Below are 17,841 nucleotides of genomic sequence, written 5' to 3' on the forward strand. Positions count from 1 at the left end.
TACAGGTGATGATTGTATCCAGGCCGAGTCATGGGTGAACATGAATGAAGAGTGGGGATGAGTTTGTTAGCATTGGGAAGGTCAAAGCTAAGAGACTGAGTAAATTGCCCACGTGGACTTTTAACTCACGAAGGATGTTGACAGGTAGATTCCTTATTAAAAATTTTAAAGATTAGAAGTTGGAGATTAAAAACTGTAAACCAGATACTTAAGTGCAAAAAGAATGCTCTGGGAAAGGCACTTAGAAGATGCCAGAAACGTAGAGTTGGATAAAGTGAGGTTCCAAAGTGGGGGGATTATTTTTTAAATGAATATAGGAGAACAGTTATTTTTTTTTTAAAGATTTTATTTATTTATTTGACAGGCAGAGATCACAAGTAGGCAGAGAGGCAGGCAGAGAGAGAGGAGGAAGCAGGCTCCCCACTGAGCAGAGAGCCCGACGTGGGGCTCGATCCCAGTACCCTGGGATCATGACCTGAGCCGAAAGCAGAGGCTTTAACCCACTGAGCCACCCAGGCGCCCCTAGGAGAACAGTTATTTAAAAGTGCCAATCAAGGCCTGGAGCATGCCCCCTGGTCAGGGATTTATACACAAAAAGCACCTGTGGAGAAACGTAGTGTCCTCCAAGGCAAGCTGGCGGCTACTCAAGGTTCAGAGGTGGAAGGAGAACTCTGCAGAGTTTGATGATAAAAGGGAATTTGTGATGGAACGGAGATTCCACGGAGCAAAAGGGAATCACTTTTTGGTGGGGGTGTGGTGGGGGTTAGCATTGGAAAACAGGGGTGCTGGGCTGGGGAGGTGGAATAGTGTAGGGAAGGGAATAAAGCAGTAAGGTGATAAGACTCGTAACTGGATGGGTCTTTGTCAAATAGTTTCTGGCATGGTCTAAGGGTCAATTAACATTTTAAAAGTGGACAGGCATTAAAAACCGTCTGCATACAAAACAATTAGAGCTGCTACAGATTTAGTGTTCTGGAACCTCATGCTTTAAGACAGCATTTTTGTAGTTGGTGCAGAGAACGCCTCCTGTCACAAGTGACAGACAATTGAGTAGCTTAAGTAACTGAGTAATGAAGATGCTTATAAAATATTAACATAAAGAAAAACCTTTTAAAAGTCTCGAGATGACATCCTGCTCTCAGCCATTATTCAACCCTTTGTTTGTTCAGTGCTCAAGAAGTTTTACGTCTGTGACATGCATAGGGGTTCCCTGGGCACAGACCCTCATTGGATTCACAGTGATGGTTGCCTATCATTTGAAATGGTGACATGTCCTTTGAGGCCAAGGAAGGAAAATGACTTGTAATGACTCTGTGACGTGATTGTTAACTCCAGACTGTCTTGCGATTTTTTAGAAGATTTTATTTATTTATTTGACAGAGAGAGAGAGAGAGATCACAAGTAGGCAGAGAGGCAGGCAGAGAGAGAGGAGGAAGCAAGCTCCCTAGCGAGCAGAGAGCCTGATACGGGCCTCGATCCCAGGACCCTGAGACCATGACCTGAGTTTAAGGCAGAGGCTTAACCCACTGAGCCACCCAGGCGCCTTGAGATTTTTTTAACTGCTGTGTCCTGTGCAGTATTTCTTTCGCTTTCCAGGTCTTTCAGTACCCAGTCTTCTCTTTTTTGGTTTTGCTCCCCAAAAAATCAGTGTCCTACCCAAGCCTAATCATGTTCCCATGATCAGTTCCTTATCCTGAATCAGAACATCTAACCCTCCAGTTTTGTTTGGGGTATTGAGAAGGAAATTATCTGATTAAGACAATTTATAGCAAGGTACAAGTGAATTTTTTTTTTTTTTAAAGATGTATGTATTTATTTATTTATTTAACAGAGAGATAGAGATCACAAGTAGGCAGAGAGGCAGGCAGAGAGAGAGGAAAGCGGGCTCCCTGCCAAGCAGAGAGCCCGATGCGGCACTCGATCCCAGGACCCCGAGATCATGACCTGAGCCGAAGGCAGAGGCTTTAACCCACTGAGTCACCCAGGCGCCCTGGTACAAGAGATTTTTAATCTTAGCTTTTTTTTTTTTTTTTTTCTTAAGGATCTTTTAACTTTAAAATGAGAGCTTTTAGAAATTGTCTGTGGTAGATGATATTGGACATTGGCCTCTCTTGTCTCTCCCTTCTTCTTCCTAACTGCCACTCACCAAAGTAATAGAAGCTACTTGGCTCTCCTTTTCTAAAAGCTTACCTTGCTCCAGATCATGACACCGACTGAGAACATGTACGGCTCTGGTGTAACTTTAAAGGACAGGCAGTCTCTCCAATATCTCCCTCATCAGCTTATAGCCGCAAATCCCTCCCCTATTATTTGGCTTACTTGAAGTTATTGCTATTAGAATAATCTATTGTAAGTGGGCAGTGGAAGTCAGACTACTGTTTCTGGAAGGTTTTTGTTGAGGAGAAGAATTCTATTTATCTGAGGGACTTGATCAGCTTTGTCCGGAATCTGTGTTGTATTCAAAATTATGGTTATCACTTTGGCTTTGAATGTTGTGTGTGGAGGAACAGGGGAACTACTGTGATTTCAGCCCCTTTTGTGAGCCAGGTCTTGACTGAGTGCTTTCCATCCATTCTCATTTGAGTCTTACAACACTAAGGGGACTAAAATAGCCTCCTTGAGAGGACACCCCAACTTGGAGTGGTGAAGTGGCTCAAGTTCCCATAGCTAGGAAGCATGGGACTGGAGATTTGAATGCAAGTTGATTTAACTCCCCTACTCCACTGTTCTCTGTGAAGTCCATGTGCTTTCTGGAGGAGCAAGCATTGCATGGCATGATTAGCCCCAGGAGGGATCAAATGAAGGTCATTAGGTCCCAGAAGGAAGGCTAGAGAAAGCGAAGTGAAGCACTGAGGGGAGGGTGGTTTTTAAAGAAGGAATTAGCTCGGTTCAAGATTGGGACCACCATTTAAATATTTAGATGTTCCTGTAGACTGAGAATTTGATGACATGATTTTTTGCGCTCTCCTGACAATTTCTGTGAGCCCTGTGCTTTGAAGATCTGAGCTCACAGCTGAAGCTTGGGCCCGAGACACCAGTGTTTATAGGTACCAGTGCTATGTCATCTGCCTTGGATCTGGATCACGTTGTTTTTATTCTGAAATAACTAGAGTTAGGAATAAAGAACCTGATTTATAGAACATAGCAGGTCAAGGATTGGAAATTTCAGGTCCCACAGATATTTTTTGGAAGCAGCTTTTGCCGAGCATAGCACTTAGAGGTAGAGCGTAATGATTCCGGACAGGTTCTTCATGGTAGCGTGACCTGAAGAATCTCTCCACCTTTGAGCTTCTAGTTTGATCAAGTTGTGTTTTCCATCTCCATTAGTTCAGTGGCAGGAATGTCCTTGGTCAGGATACATGCAGTGTCTTGGGGAAGACTAACAGGTCTTTTTTGGGGAAGTGGGTTTGTCAGCAAATCAACTGGATAATATTTTTTACATGGTCTTTCATTCCCTTGATTTTCAGCCCAAGTTGCCTAATAAATATGGATGTTCTGTCCGGGGGATTTTCACCCTCATTATGGAACTGATGTCGCATCACTGCTATCATCGGTTTACAACCTTTCCTGTTATCTCTGGGAGGGCTATCAGGATGGAACGCTTTTAAGTTCCATTATGAAAAGCTGTCATGTTAGCTGCTTGGCTAGCCTGTGGAACTGACCAACCCTTTGTCAGAGTGCTTTCAGGGACCTCTAATATGTGACGTGATTGAAAAACAGGCCCCTAGTAATTTTGTGGCCAGGGGGATTGGTTAGAGGATTTTCGTCTTGCCAGCATTCCCGTTAAACAGTATGAGCTCTTACAGGAACCTTCACTGTCATTTGAACCTGGCTGTGACTGCCACATGTTAGGATGCCCATTACCATTTGGGAATGCTGTTATCCTCATTGAGCAGACAGGTGATGAAATGATCTAAAAAGTGAGCATTAGAAGAACGGCCCTTGGACATTGGGAGATGGAGAGAAGAGGGTGGGGGGAAATCGGGGGGAGACAAACTATGAGAGACTGTGGACTCTGAGAAACAAACTGAGGGTTTTGGAGAGGAGGGAATGGGTGAGCCTGGTGGTGGGTATTGAGGAGGGCATGTATTGCATGGAGCACTGGGTGTGGTGCATAAACAATGAATCTTGGAACATCGAAAAAATAAAATTAAAAAAAAAAAAAAAAAAGGAAGATCCACCCTCGGCTACAGATATTCTGCTTATGTTATAAATGTTAGCAAAAGAACATCTTCTTTCATGCCCAATGTAGTTTTAACAGCTGCTTTTCTGTATACGTGATAATCAAACGGGCAAGGCATTGCCTGTCTACATCCCTTCTTTGTGAGGATGTTAGTTCATTTATGAGAAACCCTGTTATGTCCTTTTTCCTCCACAAGGGGGCTAGATCAGGGTCTAAATTACTCAAATTACATTGGAAACATCTGTTCCTTCTTTCCATACCTCTATGCAAAGACAAATTAAAGAATGTTAAGAACATGTCAAGAGATGGATGGAGCTTCTGTTCTTAGAAAATGTCTTTGATAAGTTTTACCTCATTTGTAGGCCCAAAGAAACAGTGCAACTCTTTATGCTGTTATCCCAAAACCTTGGATCTCCTTAACAGCATCTTTAAAATTTGTTTCCTATATTCTTATGGTATCAGCCTTTAAAAGATATTAGTCTTTTTCTCCTCTTACCTTTTCCATTTTTCTTCCTAAGGATAATTTAACAGTCAATGTTTAATTATAATTTAGGTAACTCTATTAGGGTATGGAACTAATAGGATTTCTCTCATATATATGAGAGTGCAAAAGAAAGATTGGTCAATTTTAAGAAATTGGCTTACTCGATCATGGAGATGTGCCAGTCAGAAATACGTACATCAGACCAGCAGGTTGGAACCTTAGGTAGGAGTTGATGTTACAGGCTTGAGGAGAATTGCGTCTTCGGGAAATGGGAGTCTTTCGTCTTAAGGCCTTCCACTGATTGATGAGGCCCACACTTTATGGAGAGTAATCCACTTTACCCAAAGCCTACTGATTTAAATGTTAATCACAACTAAAAAAATATCTTTACAGCAACATCTAGACTGGCGTTTGATTAAATAACTGGGCATTGTAGCCTAGCATGGTTGACACATAAAAGTACCCATCAAATCCTATTAATAGTTATGGTGAACAGCTTTAAAGTTTTAGGGGAAAAATGGACAGATCGTGCCCTGATGTAATACACAAAGCACATGTATGAGGAAGCTACTACTAAAATAAGGAAAAGGTGTGGTCATGAACTGTCTGGCCCTAATTGAAACTCAAAGTTTTGTTTTGTTTTTCTTAATTTATTTTTTATTTTCAGCATAACAGTATTCATTATTTTTGCAACACACCCAGTGCTCCATGCAATCCGTGCCCTCTATAATACCCACCTCCTGGTAACCCGACCTCCCACCCCCCGCCCCTTCAAAACCCTCAGATTGTTTTTCAGAGTCCATAGTCTCTCATAGTTCACCTCCCCAAAACTCAAAGTTTTAACTGGCATTCCATTAGCCAAATCCAGCATGCAGAATGTTTGGCTCGTGTAGTGATTTTAAAAATGGATGCATTCTCAATATTTTAAAAATTGGGAAAACTCATGGCAGTAAGATCTAGAGTTTTGAGTTTTCTCAGCTCTGGCAAGCAGAGTTTCCTGCCTATGATATATCGAAGGCAATGTCACCAGAACTGGCAAGGTTGTATGGGGGACCCCAGCTTAGCCTTGATTGGGATTTAGATAAGGAACGTGAAAGAGGGCATTTTGGTTGACCTTAAATGAAAGAAGCAGAGTCCTGGAGGTAGGGTTGTCTGTGAGGAAACTTGTGTAATGGAAGAACCTGTCTGTGATTGTCAGGTGTAGGAGAAAATAAGTTTGACTTGTCAGAGAAAATAAGTTTGACTTGTCAGACTTTTTTTTTCTAAACATGAAAAAACACATTTTATTGCACTTAAGTTATAAGAAAATAAAATTTCTAAGTGAATCAAACCATAGACACAATCCCTTTAAAGGTTGTTTTCCTCCATCATGTCAGGTTGTTACATAACTAAAATTAACCAACTTGAATCTGATTGTTTTAAATCAGACTATAAATAAAACAAAAAAAGAATAAACAGGAGGAGGAAAAAAAGATCACCTATGATACAGTGTTAAACCACTTTCACAGTTCAGCTTGAGTTGTGGCTCTTGGAGAATGAGGCAAACCATTTGACTTTTTCATTCATTTCATTCATTTCATGTGACGCCTTTACTACAAAAACTGTATAGTTTCTGCTTTGTCAGTTTCTCAGAGCAATAAAACTGTAACAGTTGTTTTCTCAAATACTGTAAAACACTAAGACTGACCAGAGCTAAGGTATTAAGGCAACAGTAGTTCCTTTAAGAGTTAAACCTAAAATCTCTGTGCCTTAAAACAACTGAAATTTCTTTTTTGTTTATGTAAAGTCCAAAATAGGTGTCCCTAATAGGTGAGTCTTTCAAGCAATAACTTAGGGGTCTAGGGTCATGCCATCTCCAGCACATGTCTTCTGTAGTGATCACAAAAGAAGAGAGCATGGATGAGTGTGTAGGGCAAGTTTTCACAGACCAGATGTGGAAGCAGTGCACATAATTTCAGCCCACATTTCAATGGCCACATCCTACTGCAAGAGAAGGCTGGGCAGTGTATTCCGGCTGTGCGCCAGGGCGGAAGTGGTTACAGGCTGAGGGAGCTGCTAGCCAGTCTCTAGCACAAGAGATGGAGACCTTGGCATTAAGCCGGCAGGAGCTGCTGTAGGATATTAATAAATTCAGCATACATGTACTGAGTAAATGCTGTGTTATGTGCTGAGTATACTTGGGAGCAAATGAACAATACGGTGAAAGCATCATTTTGAGAAACCAGTGTATTGGTCGAGTGTAAAACAGGGAAGGCAAATGCCTAGTCAGGGTGGATGGTGGTGGTCGTGGCTCTCGAGCTGGGAGCCGGTGAGGCTGTCTATGCATAGAGCAGTATCAGTGTTATCAGTAACAATCACAGTTGGTATGTATCCTATAGTATTATGAGCAGCTTTACATAGGCATCACTCAAACTTATGATGCAAATACGACCATTCTTTCCCTTCAGTGCGGGAAAGCAAGACTTTAAAACGATTAAATCATTTGCCTGTATTCACATAAATCTCGGCAGGACCTGAGGATTTGAACTGAAGAAGTCAGTGTTATTTTATAGCTCCTGTAGAATTAATAAAATGAAAATCTAAAAGAAACATAATGAGTTTAAGTGAACAGTAATGAAGAATTCTGTTACTGATTTGAGAGGGTCACTGCAATTTACCAAAACACTTGAGTAAGCTGAAAATGAAGAAGTGAAATTAGAGAAACAACCCGTTAAGAAGTATCACTAGTCGTGGGTGTACTTGATTGGCTTTAGATTGATTTCTAACGAGCGTTCTTGGTAAATGCTAGGGCGCTTATAAATATGACATCTTTGTTAACTGTAAGCACTGAGAAACAAAGTTATTATCTTTAATTCCTTATTCTGATAAATATGCCAGAACACCCATCTCTCTGTCTGATATCTTTGTCATGCTCATAACAGGTATAATAATATTTAATCTGATAATATTTATCTGATATAATATAGAATAGTATTTATTTGATAGTTCCAGAAATATTAACAAACACCAGAAAACTTTGCATTGTTGATGTGAAGTTCTGTTCTTGGCAGTTGACTGTTGGGATGGCCCAGATGGAGAGCCAGTGGTCCACCACGGTTATACTCTGACTTCAAAAATTCTCTTCAGAGACGTTGTGGAGACCATCAACAAGCACGCCTTTGTGAAGAATGAGTAAGTACAACACTTGGGAGCTAAGCTAGCACACAGAGCACTGGCTGATGTACCACAACTACAAAACCACACCCTTCCTTCGAGTCTTCGTCTCCCTTTCTGTGACCCTCATTCTCTCCTTCCTTCCCAACAAAGAATTGTGAGCTCCATTGTGTGTACTTTCTCATGCTCCATTTCTCACCCTATTCTGTCTCAGGACATTGCCTTCTTGGAGCCTGTTCTTGCGAAGACTGACTTCAGCATTTCTACAGTGTTCATAAAGTTTGGAAACATAGGTTACTATACGTGATAAATAGGTTATTGATATTATATTACAATATAGTAAAATAAAACCTAGGTTTTTAGCCTTGCTGGGTGTCCTGTATATACTGTGACTTGTCACTTGACTCTTTCTTGGCATTGGATAATAGTGACTCTTTTCTCCTTAAGACTTGCTTTTTGGGGGGCTTCTATTATAACATTACCCTCTAGCCCATCATTGTTTCTCACTCTTTTTTTTTTTTTTTTTTTGGGTTAAGGTCTTCTATTCCATTTCCTCATTCCTCTGTCATTCTTTCTTTCTCTCTTCCTTCCCTTCCTTTTTTCCCTCCCTCCTTCCTTCCTTCCTTTTTTTATTTCCTTCCTTTCTCTTAAGATTTTATTTATTTATTTGACAGAGAGAGAGCAAGAGCGAGCTCACAAGCAGGGGGAGTGCAGAGGGAGAGGGAGAAGTAGGCTCTCTGCTGAGCAGGGAGCCTGATGTAGCACTTGATCCCAGGACCCTGGGATCATGACCTGAGCTGAAGGTAGGTACTTAACCGACGGAGCCACCCAGACACTCCAGTAGTCACTATTTCTTAAATTAGTGCCATTGTTCTACTTTTGGGCTGTTTAATTATATGTCCAGAACTTTCCCCTCAGTTTCAGAACTATGTAGAAAAATTCCTTTTTCAAAAATTTTTTCTTAAGATTTTATTTATGTATTTGAGAGAGAGAGACAGAGATAGAGAGAGCACAATGGGGAGGAGAGGGAGAAGCAGGCTCCCCACTGAGCAGGGAGCCAGACATGGGACTGGATCCCAGGACCCTGGAATCATGACCTGAGCTGAAGGCAGATGCTTAACCAACTGAGACACCCAGGCGCCCCTAGAAAAATTCTTAGTAAAAATTCACCTACGTATCCCATCGGTACCTCAAAATCAGCACATGTCATTACTTATTCAGGTATTTTATGGTGCCTACTCTAAGCCAGGAACACTGCAGTAAGCTCAGAGAGCCACAGCACTGAACAAAAGAGAAGACTTCTACCATCACGGAGCTTACGTCCCAACCTGAACTCAGCACTTCGTTCTGCCAAACGTCCTCTGGCTCTATTTCCCTTTAGTAAGAGGTAACACTGTCTACCAGTGTCTTTAGCCAAAAACTGAGTCATTCTAGATTCAGCCAATTCTTGTCAGTTCTACTTCCTAAATTATCTTTTGACTCCATTGCCTTCTCTCCGTTTTCATTTCCCTTTGGGTCATTCTCCACTCCAGTGCAATATTTTCCTTTCCGAAAACACAAGTATGCTGCCGTATGTCTTAAAGTCCTTCAGAAGCTCCCTGTGCTATGCAGTCATGTCTTCCAGGTCCTTCAGGACGTGGCCTCTTCTCTTTCTTCCAGGGTCTTCCATCATTGCTCTGCAGGGATTCTGCCTTTGTCTTCCCTTGGATTCCCGAGTGACCCCAGTTCTTTCCCAACTCCCTACCTCGATGTGCCTTTCTCTGCCCCGCACATTCTTCCATTCTTCCACCTGCCTAATCCTTATCCATCCTTCAAGAGGGATACTTGAAGGATGTTCAGTATCCTGAACATGTGTTCAGGTACTGTCCCTCTGTCAGACTTACTGAGATACCAGCTGATTTAAATGCTCCTTTCTCTGTTCTTAGCACCCTGAGCAGATTTCTGTTATATCTATATACTCAATTGTAACTGTTAGCTTAGCTTCCTGCCTTCTTTTGAGTCTTTAAGACCATGAGCTCATTGGAAATATGGGGCTATGTCTTATTCATTCTTTCTGGCCTAGCAGGTGCCTGCAAAATACCAGACAGCTAATAAATGATTTTTTTTGGGAATTAAACAAAATTACAATTCTGTAAAATTTAATTTTTTAAAAGTTAGTAGCCTTTGAAACTTTTAATATTTGGTCTTCTTATTTATTAACCATGAGGCTAAAATGCTGTTGCAATGAGAGATGCATGATGCCTGGCAGCTTTGGTTATTGGTATCAACTGACAGGTCTTTTCTACCCTCATTTTTGCTAGTTTCAGCAAAGTTGATGGAGTGGTTTTGCCATTGTTTTCTAAAATGCGAAGTTGGGTGTTTGACGGGGCTTACTTCAAGTTTGGGGCTATTTAGGAGAAAAGCACTTGAAAAGTTGATAATGCTTGTTTAGCACATTTTAAAAGTTCAGTATTTCTTTTCTTTCTTAGGCCTTCTTTATACCCAGGTATCTCAGCCTTGGCACCACTGACATTTTGAATCAGATAATTCTTTGTTGTGGGAAACTGTCTTGTGCACTGTAAAATGGTTACAGTGTCCTGAATTCTCCACACTAAATGTCAGTTACATTCTCCCCCTCCCCCCAATATTGTGAGCACCAAAAATGTCTTCAGATGTTGACAGCTATTTTGGGAACAGTGAGTCACGGTCTCCCTTGTCCCCCATTGAGAAGTGCTGCTTTAACGTTGAATATCATTAGACACAAATAGACTCTTTTATAAACAGGTTGGTAATTTAAAAATTCGTTATTAGAACACCTTGATGTGATTGCATAGATAATCTCTTGCTAGTTTGTTGTTGTTTTTCTTTCTAACACTCTGGGATAAAGTCCATGTGGACACAAGAACAAATAGATCAGAATAAGGTAGCCCACTCTGGTTACAAAGGTTCATCTCTTCTATTATCTTTGGCATCAGGTTTTACTAATGAGGAAAGGATGTAATTTCAGGAGGTTATAGGCCCTCCTGTGAAGCGTGTGTTGCCATACAAGCCCAGAAGTAAAATTTTTTTTCTCTACATGGATATATTAGCCAATTTAAATATTAGCTATATACTCTGGAAAATATATATGGCCTATTACTTCAGAAGATACATGACAGAAAAGAAGTAGGAAAAACCAGCAAGCTAAATTTGAAATAATTTCTTACTCTGAAGAAAAAATGTCAGAAGAAGAGTAAGAGCAGAGATCAGTCCGGGTTCCCTTTCTGCCTTGGCCACCAACTCCGGAGGCTGTCTTTGGCAATCAGTGTACTTGGGTTTCATGTTCTCTGCACAGGAACCTGAGGACTGGGGGAGAGTGAATGCTTGCTTCTTCTGAAAGTAAATACTAGTATATAATTCTATACAAATGATTTTCAATTGTTTGGCATAGGATGCTATAAATTGTGAAATTCCATTATGCTATTTTATCCTCCATAGTGATTTTCAAGCCAGGGGCTGATAATATATTTTTAAATATCTGTACTTAGTGGTCTATTAGATGTCTTTAGACATTTTAAAAAATGGAATCTAAGTTTTTATCCTGAAGTTTATTTTTTTTAATTTGAGTGTAGTTGATGCACAATGTTACATTAGTTTTAGGTGTACAACATAGTGATTTGACAAGTTGACACACATACTGTGCTCCCCACAATATAGCTTACCTTTACCATACAGTGTTATTACAATACCATGGACTGTGTGCCCTCTGCTGTACCTTTTATTCCCATGACTTATTCATTCCATAACTGGAAACCCATACCTCCCTCTGCCTTTGCCCAGTTTGCCCAGCTCCTCTTCCCCCTCCCCTTTGGCAACCATTAGTTTATTCTCTGTATTATAGTGCTGATCCTGCTTTTTGTTTGTTTATTCATTTGTTTTCTTCTTAGATTCCACATATGAGTGAAATCATATGACATTTGTCCTTCTCAGTCTTATTTCATTTAGCATAATACCCTCTAGATCCACCTGTGTTGTTGCAAATGGCACAACCTACTCCTTTTTTATGGCTGCATAATGTGTGTGTGTGTGTGTGTGTGCGCGCGCGTGTACACACCACATCTTCCTTACCCATTTGCTAACAATGCAATGGATACTTAACTTGCTCCAATAAACATAAGGGTTTGTGTCATTTTGAATTAATGTTTTTGGGTTTTTGGGGGGGTAAAGACCCAGTAGTGGAATTATTGGATCATATGGTATTTCTATTTTTAACTTTTTGAGGAACCTTTGTACTGTTTTCCATAGTAGCTGCACCAGTTTGCATTCCCACCAATAGCACAGGAGGGTTTCTTTTTCTTCACATCCTCACCAATGCTTGTTTTGTCTTGGGTGTTTGGTTTTACCCATTCTGGCAGGTGTAAGGTGATGTGTCCTGTGGTTTTGATTTGCGTTTCCCTGATAGTGATGTTGAGCATCTTTCTATGTGTCTGTTGACCAACTGTATATCTTTTGGAAAAATGTCTATTCAGGTCCTTTGTCCATTTTTTAGTTGGATTTTTTGGAGGACTCTTGGTCTCTTGGTGTTGAGTTGTATGGGTTCTTTATATTTTTTACATATTAACCCCTTTTTGGATATATCACTTGCAAATCCCTTCTCCCCTTTAGTAGAATGCCTTTTGTTTTGTTGATGATTTCCTTCTCTGTGGAAAAGCTTTATATTTCATGTAGTCCCAATAGTTTATTTTTGGTTTTATTTCCCTTGCCTCGGGAGACATATCTAGAAAAATGTTGGTACAAGTGATGTCAGAAAAATTACTGCCTGTTCTCTCTTCTAGGATTTTTGTGGTGTGAGGTCTCACACTTTAGTCTTTAATCCATTTTGAGTTTATTTTTGAGGATGGTGTAAGAAAAAGGTCAAGTTACATTCTTTTGCATTAGCTGTCCAGTTTACCCAACGCCATTAATTGAAGAGATTGTCTTTCCCCATTATATATTTTTGCCTCCTTTAGATTTTTGAATAAATAAGACAAAATTACAATATATGAGTTTTCTTTCTTTAGGCTTATCTCTCTTAAAATTGCCTCTTTTTTTTTTTTAAAGAGACATAATGAATGAAACATTTTTTTAAATGCAAAATATTAAATGAGGTCGTCCCACATGGTTGATATTTTGTTCAGCCACTATGCCTAGCAAAACAATTTTGGTCAGCAGAGTTTCTTAAAAAATGCTTTCTGGGGTGCCTGGGTGCTCAGTGGGTTAAAGCCTCTACCTTTGGCTTAGGTCATGATCCCAGGACCCTGGGATCAAGCCCCACATCGGGCTCTCTGCTCAGCAGGGAGCCTGCTTCCTCTTCTCTCTCTCTTTCTCTCTGCCTATCTGCCTGCTTGTGATCTGTCAAATAAATAAATAAATAAAATCTTTTTTAAAAAAATGCATCTTTCATGGGACACCTGCGTGGTTCAGTCAGTTAGGTGTCTGCCTTCTGCTCAGGTCATGAGTCCTGGGGTTGAGCCCTGCACTGGTCTCCTTGCTCAATGGGCAGCCTGTGTTTCCCTCTGCCTGCCGCTCCCCTACTTGTTCTCTCTCTCTCTCTCTCCCAAATAAATAAATAAGATCTTAAAAAAAAATGCATCTTCCATCTTTCTCATTTTAATCATCATAGCTCTCCCAAATACTGTCACCAGGATTGTAAGGACATAATGAATACAGAATGATATTCAAACAGCCCTGTGAGTTGCCTGTATGTGATGCCTTTAGAATCTGTTGCTGTCCTCTTAGGTTCCCAGTCATACTGTCCATTGAGAATCACTGCAGTGTCCAGCAGCAGAGGAAGATTGCTCAGTACCTGAAAGGAATATTTGGAGACAAACTGGACCTGTCATCTGTAGACACAGGAGAGACCAAGCAACTCCCAAGCCCTCAAAGTTTGAAAGGCAAAATCCTAGTGAAGGTAATTACCCCAAGGAATGCAGTCAAAGGCATTAATGACCAACGAAGCCCTCCCTCCCTTAAGGACTAAAACCTCATTTATCAAGAGAACAATAGAGTCAATCCATGAAGAGTCATCTAGATTTGTGGATGCATCTTGTTCCGCTTTATTAATAGTTATATCTACAGAAAGAGCTTGTTATTGACTGATCACATCTTCTGGGATTTGTTTTTGTGATGTGAAAAGATCAATACTGTAAGCCAAATGTTTACTATTTTAGCCGGTAGTAATTGACCGTGGTGTATGTGTGGGTGCAGGGGTACAGAGGAAGAGGAGGCTCTTTGTGTCCATATCTGAAAGCATTTCTTTCAGATTCTTCTCTCACACTTCAAGGTCCGATAACTGTCTGTCAAAAAAAAAGAAAAGAAAAGAAGAATGAGCAGACAAACAATAGTCTTTACGGTTGATCAGCCGTGGTTAGGTAAGTGAGAAGAGCTTGCTTTCTGGAGAGCATGGGCACAGACATAATGCCCCACAGGACTCGTGTGTACGTGAAGGAGCAGTAGGTGAATAGAATGACATTTCATGAACAGATTTTTCTGAGGGAAGAAATTTACTACCTGCAATGAATATTATTAATACACAGAATAGCCAGAAAAAAATAGTTATTTGAGATCTCACATGGGTGACTTTGCGATTTTACGTAATTCCAGTTAACTTTGTGTGTTTGGACTAAGTCCATCTTGGGTAGTCATGTTATTTTAAGACTAAAGATCTAAGGAAGAGTGGCAGGATATTAATATTCAAATGGGGTTACATTTTACTTAAAAGAAATGTGTACCAAAAAAACCAAGTATCACAAAGGAGGCAGAAGAAAGTCAAACAGTGTAATTTCCTAGGACTACTTTAACAGGGGCTCTGAGGGAGGGCAGCAAATGAGAAAGATGCAGAGGATTTATCTTTGGAATTGGTCAAAACCTATTTTTCTGTCAGTGAAATGAGAACTAGAGACTGAATCCGGCAAAGAGTTATCGTCGGGCATTTGTATGTGTGAAAGCATTTTGAATAAAGGCTTCAAATACTGTAAGGGATAATAGTAAGGTCAGTTTTCCTGAAGTCTTGCTAAAACAAACTCTTATGTGGTAAACATTGATTGCTGGGCTGAAAAGCTAAATGTTACCTTAATAGCTTCGTGAATGTGTCCGTGTTTCCTGTACTCTTGAGGTTAAATGCAGAGTAAGTCCATTTGGTTGAAATACTTCCCTTTTGGACAGTGGAATCTAAGGTAGCTATTTGGTATGAATTGAGTCCCTTTTATATAACTGGACTTCGCACCATGCGTCATAGAATGTCTTAGGGCTTATGGGCACCAGGGGATCTTGGACACTCATTGGGAGGAGTGGCCTCGGCATGGATTGCGAGCATTTCAAGACATTTAAGGTTCATTTGCTAGTAGCGACATTCTTCAGACTTTAAGGAGATCTCCCAGATCTATGGACCAATGCATTTCCATTCGAAGCAAAAACAAAGGAACTGATTTTCCTACATTCCTTTGGTCCAAAAGGCACCATTTTAGTGGCTCCTTATAACTTTAGAGGTTGACAAGTTGTTTATTATTAAAATAATAATACACATATTTTCCAACCATATATAGACACACCAATCTCCTGAAAAGCAAATAAAAAGTGGCTTTTGAGCAAAAATAATAGCAAACTTTGTCATTTTCCATAGATTCTTCTTGCTGAAAGAAACTGTAACTATTGGCCCAAGCCTCTTACTTTTTACAGTCGCCAGTCAGAGTCATTACCACATTCCCTGGGTCATGCAGCTTGGAGCTGAGCGGCAGCGATGGTTCTAGTGTCATAATATTTCTGCATGTCATGGACCGGCTAAACTAATTCTTGGTAATTCCTATGTGCAACAGACTGTAAATCAGAAAGAGACCCCCTAAAAGACACCGGAGCATTTTTTGTTTCTATCAGTTGGATCACAACTACGTTCCTTGAGTCATATCAAGTTCTGCCTTACGTTATTCTGTAATTTCCCTTGGCTGTAACTGTTGATAAGAACCATTAAGAGACACCGTTCTCTTGCATTGCTTTTCTTCCTATCTGCCTGGATAAATTATCTTTTGAGAACCAGAAATGTGCAAGAGTTGGTGAAAAACGTGGCCTTGTGTCTTTTAATTCAGTTTAAATGGATGGAAAATTAGGGCTTCTATGGAGGCTCGGAGCAGGCAGCTTTCTGTCTTTGTTCCCTCACCCACCACAGCCCATACCTGAAGGGACGCTAAAGCCCGGTGTGGCTATCCTGTCAGCTCAATGCTGTGTGCCCACCACGGTTTTGCTTCCCTTTTGTGGTATCAGAACTGTTTCTGTCATTCAAGGATTGTTACTCCTTCCTTACAGATGTTACTTCTCATAGTTGTTAGCTCTGCTCTGCTTTACGTTTAAAAACTATGTTGGTTTTGTTCTATCGAAAGATGGAACTGCTGTCATTACATTTTAAATGTCTTGCATATAGGTCCATCTTGGCTGTCTGTCACTGTGCCCAAAACAGAGACTGTGAGTAAGTAGTTGGTGGTGAATGAATGCAGGAGGACATTAGCTTGATGTCTGTCTGTTCTTGAACATGTCTTGTTGCCGCTTAGTTGAGGACCTTTCCTCTGGTGCCGCTGTATTCGTACAGCGACTCTACAGTGCCCCCTCACATGGAGAAAAAATAAATTTTATAGAAGCCTTCCATATCAGAAAAGACTTAATATATAGACATAAATACTTTAATTCTGAGCTACTTTGTTATTAATGATACACGGGAGAAAGTGAAAAGGTATCCTGCCCATTTACTTAGAATTAGAGGTGTGTGTATATCCATGTATCTGCATCTGTCTATCTCTAAACATGTTCGTGTGAAAAAGAAAGCATGTAGTTTTCACTTTGCAGATAGCACGTACAAATGAGGAGAGTAATATATATCAGTACAAAGGAAAATTAAATCTCACTCTTTTAATCCTATAAACAACCCTCTATAAGTTGAAGAAAATAAAGAAGAAACACTTAAAAATCCAAACCCCATGAGTTTGGAGTCTTCATGTAGATCTTGCTTTCATTATGTAAACAATGTAATAAGCTTTGAAACTACGATTGTGTTAAGGACCCAGGGTCAGTAGCTTTGGGTGTCAGGGAAGGTACAGGAAATAGGGACAGAGAGTTCCTGCAAACTTGACTATGCTGGAGATCCTGTGCAGGGAGGGAGGGGGGCAAGGGGAAAATCCAGCATGCTGAAGAAGCCAGTGGTGGTGTGGAGCGCGGGAATACTAAAAGTCACTGGGGTTTGAGTTGAGACAACATCAGCCTGGACAGCAGTCTGGGATGATATTTAGAAATTTATCATTATTTGGCTGCCAGGCATCTGAACGTCTTTCTATCCTCCTCCATCCCTGTGTGTTAAGGAATCCCCTCTTAGTGGCCAAAAATGCTTGACATCAGTGTCCATACGTTCTTGGAACTAGGGTGTAGACACATGATCTAGATGCTTCCAGCCAGGTGAACCTGCCCCAGACAGCACGTATCTACTCTACCGTCATTTTCAAGCTGGGTGTGTTGCTCCATTTCAGGGCAAGAAGTTGCCTTATCATCTCGGGGATGATGCAGAGGAGGGGGAAGTTTCTGACGAAGACAGCGCAGATGAAATTGAAGATGAATGCAAGTTCAAGCTCCATTATGTGAGTTACAGATGTAATTGCACTTTTCCCCCTCGATGTGTTGGGGTAAAAATTGCTGCCGTGTTGGAATCCTCACACTGTGGTGGCTGTGGTGCAAAAGGGCTATTTTGTGAAAGTTACTTCGTTTTGGGGCATATAGATGCTCAGATGCTCACTGACTCAAGGATTTTTGTGTCTTCAAGTTGGAAGGAATGCCCATGATTCACCTGTCTGACCCTCCCTCTAGGGACAAATCCTCTACTGTTACAACTTTGTCGAAACTCAAATTGCTGTTGGAAATGTCATGGTCTTTGATGAAATAAACTGGCTTTAGCCTTCTCTCTGCTTCCTCATGCTAGCAGCGCCACTATGCTACTTGTCAAGGCAGGCCTGCAGGACCCAGCTGTACATGTCTGCTTCTCTAGGGATGC

At 40.7% G+C, this 17,841-nt stretch overlaps 1 protein-coding gene across 6 annotated transcripts in view; it reads left to right on the plus strand.

The window, feature by feature from the left end:
- The window catches only part of PLCH1 (phospholipase C eta 1), a 221,466-nt gene that overhangs the window by 166,409 nt on the left and 37,216 nt on the right, over positions 1–17,841 (plus strand). For all 6 annotated transcript variants that reach the window (XM_059163689.1, XM_059163690.1, XM_059163694.1 and 3 more), the window contains 3 exons: positions 7,718–7,838; positions 13,557–13,728; positions 17,324–17,431. In XM_059163689.1, the coding sequence (XP_059019672.1) occupies positions 7,718–7,838; positions 13,557–13,728; positions 17,324–17,431 (401 nt within the window). The remainder of the gene's footprint in view (positions 1–7,717; positions 7,839–13,556; positions 13,729–17,323; positions 17,432–17,841) is intronic.

Source organism: Mustela lutreola, chromosome 2 (assembly GCF_030435805.1).
Source record: "Mustela lutreola isolate mMusLut2 chromosome 2, mMusLut2.pri, whole genome shotgun sequence".
Taxonomy (NCBI): domain Eukaryota; kingdom Metazoa; phylum Chordata; class Mammalia; order Carnivora; family Mustelidae; genus Mustela; species Mustela lutreola.